This window comes from Cavia porcellus, unplaced genomic scaffold (assembly GCF_034190915.1).
Source record: "Cavia porcellus strain 051 isolate PalLab524CR breed Dunkin Hartley unplaced genomic scaffold, mCavPor4.1 scaffold_3, whole genome shotgun sequence".
Taxonomy (NCBI): domain Eukaryota; kingdom Metazoa; phylum Chordata; class Mammalia; order Rodentia; family Caviidae; genus Cavia; species Cavia porcellus.
The window spans coordinates 45,453,172-45,466,275 of NW_026947486.1; the positions used below are offsets into that span (position 1 = coordinate 45,453,172).

Consider the following 13,104-nt stretch of genomic DNA (forward strand, 5'->3'; position numbering starts at 1 on the left):
GGACAAGCCTGAAGGGGACTGGAAGAGGAGGGAGGAGAAACAGAAGGCGGCAGAAAGAGGTGAAAAAGAAGCTACTGAGGGAAACTCTTAACTTGGTCCCTGTGGTTTCCTGGGCAATGATTTGAAACCATTGACTCCTAGGGCAAGGCTGTTGTCCTTGATTAAAATACATCTCCGCGTCCCAGGTCAATCAAGAGCTACACAGGGAGACCCTGCATCAGAACGAAGAAGAAAGAAAGAGAGAAAGAGAGGAAGAGGAAGAGGAAGAGGAGAGGAGAGGAGAGGAGAGGAGAGGAGAGGAGAGGGAAAAAGAAAAGCAAAGCAGAATCAGAAAAAGAGCTACATAGGCACACCAGGGCTGCCTGCCTAACCCGAGAGCTTTGAAAGACCTCAGCCCCTGAGTGAGTGGGAAATACAAAGTAAACACCTTAACTATGAAGCTATAAAAGCAACTATCAGCAAAGTGGGTGGTCCGTTAAAGTTTGCTTTATATGAAATTCATTCTTTAAACATGAGATTAAATACAACAAAGGAAAAAAAAGAAAAGTTAACTAAGATACTGTTGCAGCTGGGAGTATATGTTTATTCACTGTTATATAACAATGATATTTTAATGATCATCTGTAAAGCATAGTATTAAGTGCAAGTAAAATCTTGCCTGGAGGTTTTTTAATTAAAAGTAGTAACTCATGTTTAATGGAGAAAAAAGTATATTTCTGAATAACAAAGGCTTTGTTTTTAACAGGTGAGAGGAATGACATGTGCCTCCTGTGTACATAAAATTGAATCTACTCTTACAAAACACAGAGGAATCTTTTACTGTTCTGTGGCCCTGGCAACCAACAAAGCACATATTAAATATGATCCAGAAATCATTGGTCCCAGAGATATTATCCATACAATTGAAGTAAGTGCCAAGACTGCATTTCTGTATTCTAACCTGTTCAGTTAACAGTCCCTTGAATCACATCTGGATTGCATCAGATAGGAAGTGAAAAAATCTGACTGCTTTGAACATTCCTTACAAGATCTGCTGCAAAATTGACTTTATATATTTTCTAACTTAGAGACAAGATCTTGCTAAGTCCCTAAGTCCCTGGGCTGGAACTTGTGACCCTCTTGCTTCAGCCTTCTACAATACTAGGATTACAGACCTAACTCACTGCAAAATTTAATGTAAATAAGACAAATGCAGTGGAATATACCTATAATCCCAGAACTTGGGAGTCTGAGGCAAGAGGATTGCTGCAAGTTTGAGGCCAGCCTGGGCTACATAGTGAGTTCAAAGCCAACCTTCACTACACAGCAAGACCCTGTCTCAAAAAAAGTTTTATGTAAATATGGCTGTATTTTTCCCTTTGTCATCAGGAAAATTTTGGAAAAGATTTATTTATACTGTAAATTACCATCAGACTTATAACTACATATCACTTAAAAACATTAAGAAATTGGAAATAAAGACATTTTGTATGTGTGGTGCTAGGGACTGAACCCAGGACCTCAGGCATGCTAGGTGAGTGTACTACCTCTGAGCTACACCCCTAGCCCTAGAAACTGGAAATAAAGTACAATTCATTTTAAGTTCATCATTAAGATTTTTGTTAATCACTAAGAAAATGAAACATCAAGTTAGATGCATTATTGTTTGAGACAAAGCAAAAAATCCACTTTTTAAAAATCCCACTTTTACATTAAATTAAAATATGTAAAATACTGAGTCTTTTTCTTGGTGCCAAATTTGTTGTGTCTTCAGTAAATTTTGAGCAGTGATACATTGGAAAGTGTGCTATAAAATTGGTATTCTAATGATCTAAATCAGTGATGATGAAGTTTTTAGTGACTGAATGCCCAAACTGCAACTTAAAATCCACTTATTTATTTGAACATGTCAACAGTGCAATTAAATCTGAATACTAAGTTTTAGTTTACAAATAACTGATACATTAAAAGAAAAACACTAACAAGGCTTTCACTGATATAAACAGCCTGCTGTCACACATGTGCCATTGGTTTGCCATCACTGATCTAAAGTATATTAGTATTTTATATAAGATCTTGTTAGGATAGGTAACAATACCATTAACATCTTTGTGGCACTACCATTATTGAATAACCAAGACACAAGATGTAACAACACAAAGTACTTGGTATACAAGATTCCAAAGTGTCAGCTCAATTCCCACAGCAATGTGGTCCTTTTCATTTTAGAAGTGAGGAAACTCAGGTGAAGAGCTTACTTGTTGAAAGTCATATGTAGTAGCTAGTATGTATCATAACTAGGATTCAAGTCTAATTACTGTCTCTCTAAAGCTCAGAGTTACCCTTTTCACTGTGCTTTGCTACAATGTCAAGAAATATAGGACTGTACCAGTTTCTCTAGCAGATGAAAATATAGTGTGTATTACTGTCAATGTTTGCATGAGTCTTACTTAGGTGTAGTTTCCTTTTTATACTTTATTAGGAAAAGTGAGGTTTTGTGTGTGGGTTCCCCTTCTGATGGAACAAGAATCAAGACTTCATGTGCAAGACTGAATAATATATTTGGTATGGTGCTACCTTTTGTGGCCTTTAATAGAGAACTTGAAGAGACCTATAACTGAGGGCAAAGGAATTTGAGTCAGATTTTTAGATTGATAATATTAGGATAAGCATGAACTAGAATTAAGGAAATATTACTTTTTAATATTAGAAAAGATTAGAAACAAAGGTAATTAAGAAAAAGAAGCATGCCTTTATTTTTATATTTCTCAGAGTGACTTGCACTTAGTAATTGAACTGAACTGCTGTAAATAGCAATACCATGACTTAGAATTTCTCTATAATATTTATATATTGAGTGAAATAAATTTTTCTTCTGAATTTTCTTAGAGCTTAGGTTTTGAAGCTTCTTTGGTCAAGAAGGATCGATCAGCAAGTCACCTAGACCATAAGCGAGAAATAAGACAGTAAGTGCTTTTGGAGATTCAGTAGCAAAATAAATTTTGACTCCTCATTACTAATTTAACATCCTGTTAGCATGTCAGTTCTTACAGTATCATTCTTATATGGGGTGGAATAATTTCATCTTGTATTTCTCTATAGTACATGGAGTCCTCAACCACTAGTAACTTACTAAAATGATTTTTCTTATTTTTTCCATGAAAGATGGAGACGATCTTTCCTTGTGAGCCTCTTTTTCTGTATCCCTGTCATGGGGCTGATGATATATATGATGGTTATGGACTACCACCTCTCAACTCTTCATCATAATCAGAACATCAGTAATGAAGACCTGATCAGTATTCATTCTTCTATGTTTCTGGAGCGCCAGATCTTGCCAGGATTGTCCATTATGAATTTGCTGTCTTTTTTATTGTGTGTACCTGTACAGGCAAGTGAAATGTTAGCAAATATATTTATATTGAATGAAATGTAACAACAATGTGGCAGGCCAGGTTATTTCCAGTTGCAAAAGCTATATTAACCAGATGTCTGATTATCTGTACTTCATAATCTTAATAATCTTAAACTGGGTAGTTGAAGTAGATGACAGATTCTTTTTAATCCCTAAGAATATTGTTTAATGACAAAGCAGAGAACAAGAGTTAAAGTTGTTCTGGATTTGGTATTCATATCTGCTATTCTATATGACTGTTATTTTTGTCTGACACATGATTTTATTGCTTTCTTTAAGTTTTCTTCCCTTCTTTTGAGATAAACATTTTCTGTGGAAAGGATTACTTATATTTAATAAACATATTCATCGATCATTTTAAAAAGCATTGTGAGTGCTCCGGATCTAGCTCAGAGGTAGTGTAGTTGCCTAGCATCAATCTGAAGCATTCCCCCCTAAAAAAATCAAAACTCAAAAACCAAAAAAACCAAACCAGGTGAGACACAATGGGTCATTCCTGTAATCCTGGCTCTTCAGGCAACTAAGGTGTGATGAGTCCAAGTTTGAGGCTAACCTGGGTCACTAAATGAAACCCTACCTCAAAATAAAAAATAAAATGGCCTAGGGTGTAGCACAGTGGTAAAGCACTTGCCTAGCAATGTAACATCCTATGTTCAATACCCAGTACTATAAAAAAAGTTTATGACAAAATATTATAAAATTGTTTGCTATCTTTAGTTTTTGCTAGGATCAAAAAGAAAAATCAGGAATCATCTGACTTTCTTCATGTTATGGAATATACATTGGATCATAAGGTTATCCCTCAAGGGCTTGTGCATCAATTTGAATTACTTGCTGTGCACACATGTGCTAGAATACAAAATTGTCTCAATTTAAATTTCTCTTAATATTGATGGATTATTTAAAAGCCAGAGGAAGTAAATACTGATTCTTTATCTTAAGTTAGTGAGGTATATATGTGAATTTGATCATTAAAAATTTTAGTGATTACTATTTATATATTGCAGTTTTTTGGAGGCTGGCACTTCTACATTCAGGCTTACAGAGCATTGAAGCATAAGACGGCAAACATGGATGTACTGATTGTTCTGGCAACCACAATTGCATTTGCCTACTCTTCAGTCATTCTTCTAGTTGCAACATATGAGAGAGCCAAAGTGAATCCTATTACTTTCTTTGACACACCTCCTATGCTATTTGTATTTATTGCACTAGGTCGATGGCTTGAACATATAGCAAAGGTAAATATGAAAGAGTGACATTTGTTAAAGTCTTCAGTAATATGACTGTAATATTTTTGTACCACTTATTGGAAATAAACATTGATTTATATAGTCAAGCATTTATTGAAGAAATATTTTTGTTTTAGCAGGAATTTAAGTTGAATGCTCTTTTAGTAGATTTACCTAATTTATAGAATTAATACTATGGATAGTAGAATATGCCCATGGTTAATTTAAGAGAAACATTTGGAAAGTATTTAATTATTTATATTACATTATCAGTTGGTGTTGGTTTAAAATACTGACAGTAAAAATCCAATACTGTAGTGCACATTACTTTCTAATCTTGTTCCACAAACCTTTATATTTAATGGCACTGGAAGCCTTGTGTATATGCCAATCTGTAACCTGAACATTGTAAAGTTTTTTGCTCTTTTTGCAGTCTAGTTGATTATTTGATATTTTTGAGTAATAACTGTCAATTCAGTGTTTTATTATAAGGATATAATCACTAGGATAAAGGCCATAAATTGTACAGTGGTTTGTGCTACAAATTATAACAGTTTTTGCCAGCAAGAATATGTCATTGAAATGATTTTCATATATTATCAGTATTGCATCTTATGTAGTTTCTTGCTTTGTAGGCATTAAATGGTTACAGCGTTGCTTTAGTTTGCTTTTCTTTCAAACTGAATAAGCATTTTTGCATATGTTGGATATTTATATTTCCTCTTAAATGTCTTGCCTAGTTCTGTCTTTTTCCCATGATCCTATTGGGTTGCTGATATTTTTCTTATATACGTTTTCTTCATAAATTATATGCAATACCCATTTTGTATTTTTCATATTTTTGATATAAAATTTTTCTGATTTGAATATATTATATATTTAAAGTCATTTATATGTATTTTTTAGTTTTTTGTTAGTACATGTTTGCAGTACACGTTGATCACATTCATCATAGGGGATTTGTATATGTACATAACACATCTTATTTCTTTTTTATTCCCCCTTACTCTTCCTGTCCCTCCAACCATCCTTAACCTCCTCATTTACAAAAGCTATATTTCTTTTTCTATCTTATTTTTTTTAAATCCTTTCCGCTTCCTTCCTTCCCCTATCTCTTGTTCTCCTTTCCATTTGAAAAGTTCTTTTTACTCCTTATCTTCCATTTTGTTCCTTATTTATTTTAGGTTTTTCACATGAGAGAAACAATGTGATATTTAAAGTTGTGTGTCTGATTTATTTCACTTTAGATTGTGGTCTTCAGGTACATACTTTTACCTAAAAATGCTTGAAGTTTATCCTTCGTTATGGCAGATAGTACTCCATTGTATATAAATATATTTTCTTTATCAATTCATCTGTTGATGAACATATGGGCTATTTCTAAGATTTAGCTATTATAAATTGTGCTGCTATAAACATGGGCATGTAGCATCATGGTATGACGACTTTACCTCTTTGGGAAGATACTTAGTAGTGGAGTAGCTAGGTCAATTTGAACCTCTAGGTTTAGTTTTTTGAGGATTCAACATACTGGTTTCCATAGTGGCTGTGCAAATAAGTTATATTTCTTAAGCAGACTTTTGGATAAATGCTAAAGATTATATCTTTATTTAAGATCTGAAATTTTCTTTCTTAGCATTGTCAATATGTTTAATTTATAGGGCAAAACATCAGAGGCTCTTGCAAAACTAATTTCACTACAAGCTACAGAAGCAACCATTGTGACTCTCAACTCTGAAAATATCCTCCTGAGGTATTTATCTTCATTCTCCTACTCCTTTTTTAGAACTTTTTATGAAAAATTTCAAATATATACAGAAATGGAGTACCATAGCCCCACATAATCTATTTCTCAGATGTAACAGTTATCTGTGTTTTTCTGTACTTCACTTCATCTATTCCTTTAATCTTTCTGTTGCTGCAATAGGAGGCAAATCCCAGTCATATCATTCTACTAATAGATTTGTATAGCATCTCTAAAAAATACATTGTTATGTAACTACAATAACATATTTCACCTAACAAAATCATCAATATTTCCTGTTATGGCCTGTGTCTAGATGACCCCTAAAGCCTCATGTAATCATAGGACTTTTTCATAGATGGCTGAATCTAATGAGTGTGGTGCTGGAATTAAGGATATGTGATTAGTAAATCTGTGATTAGTAAATCAGTCTGCTGATTGGTTTGGCATAGTTCTGGTTAGGATTAAGGGTGTGAGTGCTGCATCTGCCCTAAGGTGGTAGCCTACATACAATATAAGGGACAGAGTCTTGTCTTTCCCTTTCTTGCTTGCTTTTGTTATCTTCTACCACCATGAACTGTATCTCCTCTGGGATGCCCTTCTGCCAAGCCACCCTGTCTTAGACCCAGCTGATTTTGGACTGAAACCTCTACAACTGTAATCTAAACAAACGTTTCCAACTTTTGAGTGTCTGATAATTTGTCTTAGTAAAGAAAGAAAAGTAACTAAGATAATTTTTTAATGCCACTTAATACCCAGTGCATATTCACATTTCTCCTTTGTCTCCAAAATATTATTTTTTTGTTACTCTTTTAAAATACCCTTCCCTCCTTTTCTTCCTTCTCCTTTAACTTTCTTTTTCTCGTTTTAATTTTTGTTGATATTGTTAATCTTAGTTTATATTTATGGCTTACAATGTTTATATTCATTGAGATTATTAGGATCTCCTTGGCATATCTTCATGCTCCCTATTTCTCCATCCCCACCCCCTCAACCCTCATCCTTAGCCCTTGGACCTCTTCCCAAATGGAAGAAATTCATCCCTTTGTCTTGATTACCTTTTGTTTTCCTTTAGTTTGTACTTTGCATTACTCAGATGAGAGATACCATATGGCATTTAAGTTTGTATGTCTAACTTATTTCAAGCTCAAAATTATATTTTCTAAATTGTATCCATTTTACTATAAAAGTGTCAAATTTGTCCTTATTTGTAGCTGAGTAGTATTTTATTATATATGTATATATTACAATTTCTTCCTTTTTTTAATTTAAGAGGAAAAAAAGACACAGAAAAGGAAAACAAAAAGCAAAAGAGACAAGTGACAATATCAAACTCAATACAATAAAAGTATAGGTTTGCAGAACAAGATGATAGGAATTTTCACAACAGTGGTAATATTGCATATTTTTACTTTCAAAAGGATTGCTCAGATTAATAGATATGGACATGTAAAATTGATCTAATCAACTGAGTATTAACTTTTTTCCAATAATTAATATAATTAATAGTACAGTCCTTTTAGCTATCTTACGTGTGTGTGTATGTACCAGTCTACACTTGTACTAACGGTGGAAAAGGGTTGCCTTTCCCCTACAGCCTCTCCAACATTTGTTATTGGTTGATTTCTTTTTTGTTTGTTTGAGTTTTTGGTACTGGGGATTGGACTCATGACCTTGCATTTCCCAGTCAGGCACTTAGGCTCCTAGGCTACATCCCCGACCCCATTCTTGATTTCTTGATCTTGGTTATTCTTTCTGGGTTGAGATGGAATCTCAGTGTTATTTTAATTTGCATTTCCCAAGTGACCACTGGTGTTAAACATTTTTTCATGTATTTATTTGCCATTTGTATTTCTTCATCTGAGAAATATGTATTCATCCTAGGTGTCCATTTTTGAATTGGGTCCTTGAATTTTGGGGGTCTGATTTTTAAAAAATTCTTTAAAGAAAGAAGTCCTTTGTTTGAAGGACAGTTGGCTAAGATATTTTCCCAATTCATGCATTTTCTTTTCACTCTATTAGAGATTTCTTTTGACCTGGAAAAACTTTAATATGACAAGGTCCCAGTTGTTGATTCTGGGAATTATTTGCTGTACAGTTTGATTTTTGTTCACGAACTCTCTGCTTAGTCCTATTTTATCAAGATTTCTACCTAGTTTGTCTTCTAGCAGACTTAGTGTTTCTGTTTCAATATTTAGATAATTGATCTGTTTTGACTTTAGTTTAGTGCATGGTGATAGACATGGCTCTAGTTTTAGTTTTTGTCATATGGAAAGCCAGTATTTCCAACAACATTTATTAAAGAGGTTATCTTTCTTCCAGTTTACATCTTTGACCTCTTTGTCAAAGATGAGGTGACTGAGTGTATTTGTAGTTGTGGCTGTATCTTCTAATCTATTCCACTGATCTTCAGATCTATCTTAATTCCAGTACCATGCTGAGTTTATCATGGTACTTTTGTAGTATAACTTAAAGTCTGGGATTGTGATGCATCCTGCCTTATCTTTGTTTCCCAGAATTGCCTTTGCTATCCTAGGTCTATTCTGGTTCCAGATGTATTCTAGGATTGATTTCTCTAGATCTGTAAGGTATGCTAATAGTATTTTTATTGGAATTGCACTAAATCTGTTTAATAATTTTGGAAGAATGGCCATTTTCAGAATATTTGTTCTTCCTATCCATGAAGAAGAAATGTCTTTCCATTTTCTGGGATCCTCTTCAATTTCTTTTTTCAGAGTAAAGTAATTTTCACTGAATTGATCTTTTACTTTCATTGTTAGATTGAGCTCTAATTATTTCATTTTTGGATGCTAATGAAGGGTGTGGTTTCCTTTATTTCTCTCTCAGTGAGTTTGCTATTTGTGTATGGGAATGCTATTGATTTTTTTGAGTGTTTACCTTGTGTCCAGCTACACTGCTGAAATTGTTTATTAATTCTAGTAATTTTTTTGTTGGAGTTTCTGGGGTCTTCTTTGTAGAGTATCATGCCATCTGCAAGTAATAATAATTTAGCTTCTTCCTTTCCTATCCTTATTCCTTTTATTTCTCCCTCTTATCTAATTGCTCTAGCTAATATTTCTAGCACTATATTGAATAGGACTAGTGATAGTGGACATCCTTGTGTTTTTCCTAATTTTAAAGTGGAAGTTTTCAGTTTTTCTCGTTTGTCTGTTTGTGTTAATGGTGTGTTCAGGTCTCCCGTTATAATTTTGTTATTGCTTATTTGATTTTTTATTCCTATTAATATTTATTTTACATAGCTTGGTGCTCCCGTATTTGGTGCATATGTATTTAAGATTCTTATCTTGGGCTGGGGATTTAGCTCAGTGGCATCAGTGGCTATTTTGCAAGCGTGTGGTTGTGAGTTCAATCCCTGGTACAAAAAAAAAAAAAAAAAAAAAAAAAAAAAAGATTGTTCTCTCTTCCTCTTGAAGTTTTCCCCTAACTAGTGTGTAGTGACCTTCTTTATCTCTTTTGATCACTGTTGCTTAGAAGTTCATATTGACTATAAACAGAATAGCTACTCTGCTTTTTTTTTTTTTTTAGGTTCCTGTTGCCTGAAGTATTGTTTTCCATTCTTTGGCTTTCAGTCTATGAATTTCCTTTTGGATTAGGTGGCTTTCTTGTATACAGCATATATTTGTATGTTGTTTCTTGATCCATCTTGCCAATCTGTTTCTTTTAATTGGCGAATTGAGGCCAGTTACATTAGTGGTTGTGACTGATATATATTGGCCTATTTTTGTCGTGTTACCTTTCTGCTGTTTGTTCTTTACCTTTCCACTCTGTTTAATTGTTTGCCCTGTGTGGTTGTTTTCTTCTGTTGGTATTCTTGAAGTCATAGTTATGTTTATGTCTATCTAGATTATCTTTCAGTATTTTCTGTAGCATTAGTTTGGTGGTCATGAATTTCTTCATTTGTTCTTTGTTGTGGAAGTATCTTACTTCTCTGTCAGTTTTGAAAGATAATTTTGCAGGGTAGATCAGTCTTGGTTGAAAGTTGTTTTCTTTCAGGACCTTCACTTCAAGCTCTTCTTGATTTGAGGGTTTATTTTGAGAAGTCTCCTATGATTCTGTTAGGCTTTCCTTCATAGGTGATCTGTTTGTTTTTTCTGACAACTTTTAGTATTTTGTTCTTGTGCTGAATTTGTGATATCTTTATTATTATATGTCTTGGAAAAGATATATTTTGGTTATGGTTAAATGGAGTTCTGTGTGCCTCATTTATCTGCACATCAGATTCTATTCCTATGTTTGGAGAATTTTCTTCTATTCTTTGTGTAAATATTATTTGTATATCATTTGTGTTAACCCCTTCATTTTTGTTGGCACCTATCAGTTTATATTATTTTCCTTGCATTTTCTTGTAGCTGTTGACTTATTGTTTCCTGGTTCCTTGTTATTTTTAAGTGATCTTTTCTTTTGTGATTATAAGCTTCCATTGTGTCTTCAAGGTCTGAGAGACTATCGTCAACTTCATTCAAGTATTTTTTACAGCTTTCAATGGAATTTTTAGTTTCATGGATATCCCTTTCAATCTGTTTCATACATGTATTTTAATTGTCTTATATTATTCATTCAAAGTTCCCATCATTTTCTTACGTTGCTCTGTTTTTTTCCTGCAGATCTTCTTTAGATACACAGCATTTATTTCATAATGTTTGTTGTTTCATTTTTTTACCTGAGAGATTATTTCTGATCTGCTTTCCTAATGAATTTTAGGAACAATGGAGGTTAAGAGCAGAATATATTTATTGAGAGAAAGAAAGCTTATGTCTGAGAGAGAGACAGAATGGGTCCTGAATGGGTTGCCAATGATTCTGTATTATTTTGGGATTTTTATAGAGTAAAATCATGAGGTGATGCAGGTCTAAGGTGGTGAAAACTGGGAACTTGCAAGGTAGATGAGCATGAGGCGGGACAAAGCTATGTTTAGCTGATAAGATGATAGTTCAGGTAAAATTGATTAAATTGGGAACAAATAGGGAAGTGAATCAATAGAAAGCATAGAAAATGGGCATTCTTAGAGAGCAGTGACTCTTCCCTAGGGATTGGAATGTTGACTCCTGACTTCACAAGGTGATCCAGATTTAATCCCTAAGGATTATACTTAAAGGTGTGGTTGCATTTGGTTTGCCTTCTGTCCTGAGATCTGGCCCACAGCAAGAGGTATGTCTCCTCCAAGGTCATCAGACATCTGGTCCTCTGTGCTGCCTTCTTTGATGGCCTAGCCTTGTCTGACTGCCTATAATATTTCTAAATAGCTCAGCTGCCTGCAAAACTATCATTTCAGAAAGTTCAGTTGTGTGATTTCCAGCATCTTTCATTTCAGTGACTCTTAGGTTTGTCCTTAGTGGGCTGGTGGACTCAGACTGTATATTGCTCTTTTGTATTGTCATTTTGCTCTGGGGCATGTGTGGCTAGCCTGGCACCGTCCTCCTGGTGAGTTGCACTGGAACACGGCACTGAGCAGAGCTTTAATCCTCTGATATCCACATGGATAGCCAGAGCACACCCCTGAACTATGATGCCAGAGACTTGTGCTCTGTGGCCTGTGAGTCTGGCTGGGCATTCTATTGAAGTGCTACACTGGGCTGCTCTGGGATGTTGTGCTGGGCAGAGCTTTATGCAGCTAACAGGGGTGCACCCCTGAAGTGTGTCACTGGGGCCTAGTGTGATAGCTTGGACCTTGGAATAAAATCTAAGGAAGCAAGAAGTTAAAATTTAGGGAGCAAAGGCTTTATTGTAGGCCAGGCCTGGTGACGCAGCCTCCAGGAGCCAGTATGGAGACTGTGTGCCTTACAGCTAAAAGGGTTGGGTTTTAAAGCCTAAAACCACAGGAATGTTGTGAACTTTGACACAGTTTGATAGCATCTGGGCGTCTTGGTATCTCCTGTAACTTCCTCATAGTTAAACATTTCTTAAGGAACAACACATTTTATTACAGATAGGCTGAAGGGGGTAGGGCGGATTACAAGAAACTGAAACTTAAGGCTTTTACGGGAAATGGAGACTAAACCTAAAAAGAATGAGGAGGGGAGGGGGATTTATATCCCAAGTCTTTACTGGAAATGGAATTTTAGTCTCTTTCGAAATGGCACATACAGAACAGGAAGGAGGCACATTGGTTAGAACTAGGTTACAACACTAGAACCTGGCTGAGTGGAGTTTAGAACCTCTGGGACCCAGGTGACTAGCCTGGCCTTACCCGCAGAGTGTGTTGCTGGGTTCTGGATGGCTGCAGTTCAGAACCACCACTAATTAGGTAGCAGGGATATATCCCATAGGTGTTGCACTGCGGCCGTGAGCCTGACTGGGTAGAATTCAGAACCTCAGGAACCCAGGTGGCTAGGTGGAGTGTGCTCCTAGAATGTGGTAGCAGTGGGGCCTTGCTCCTAGCTGGGTGGAGTTTGGAACTTCAGGCACCTACCATGTGGCTAGCTGGGCTGCACCCCTGAACTATGGAGCTGGGGCCTTGTGTTCTCATGGGTGGAGCTCAAATTCTCCAAGACCTATCAGCCAAGCTCCTCTCTCCCTAATGGGTAGTTCTGGGGCTCTGGGCTGAGATGGTCTGCTTTGGGCTTGACTAGGTATCCCTGTGAAGCTTGCCAGGCATTCCCCTGATGGATTGTGCTGGGATGCTTGGCTGGGCAGAGCTTGGATCCTCCATGCAGCTAGTGCTGGATGCACCCCTGGAATGTTACTTTAGGGTCTAGAATCTGTCTGAATGGAGT

At 35.6% G+C, this 13,104-nt stretch overlaps 1 protein-coding gene across 4 annotated transcripts in view; it reads left to right on the forward strand.

The window, feature by feature from the left end:
* Atp7a (ATPase copper transporting alpha) overlaps positions 1 to 13,104 on the forward strand; it is a 244,070-nt gene that overhangs the window by 177,031 nt on the left and 53,935 nt on the right. For all 4 annotated transcript variants that reach the window (XM_063246120.1, XM_063246119.1, XM_023565589.2 and 1 more), the window contains 5 exons: positions 746 to 907; positions 2,869 to 2,945; positions 3,145 to 3,370; positions 4,402 to 4,635; positions 6,288 to 6,379. In XM_063246120.1, coding sequence (XP_063102190.1) covers positions 746 to 907; positions 2,869 to 2,945; positions 3,145 to 3,370; positions 4,402 to 4,635; positions 6,288 to 6,379 — 791 coding nt within the window. The remainder of the gene's footprint in view (positions 1 to 745; positions 908 to 2,868; positions 2,946 to 3,144; positions 3,371 to 4,401; positions 4,636 to 6,287; positions 6,380 to 13,104) is intronic.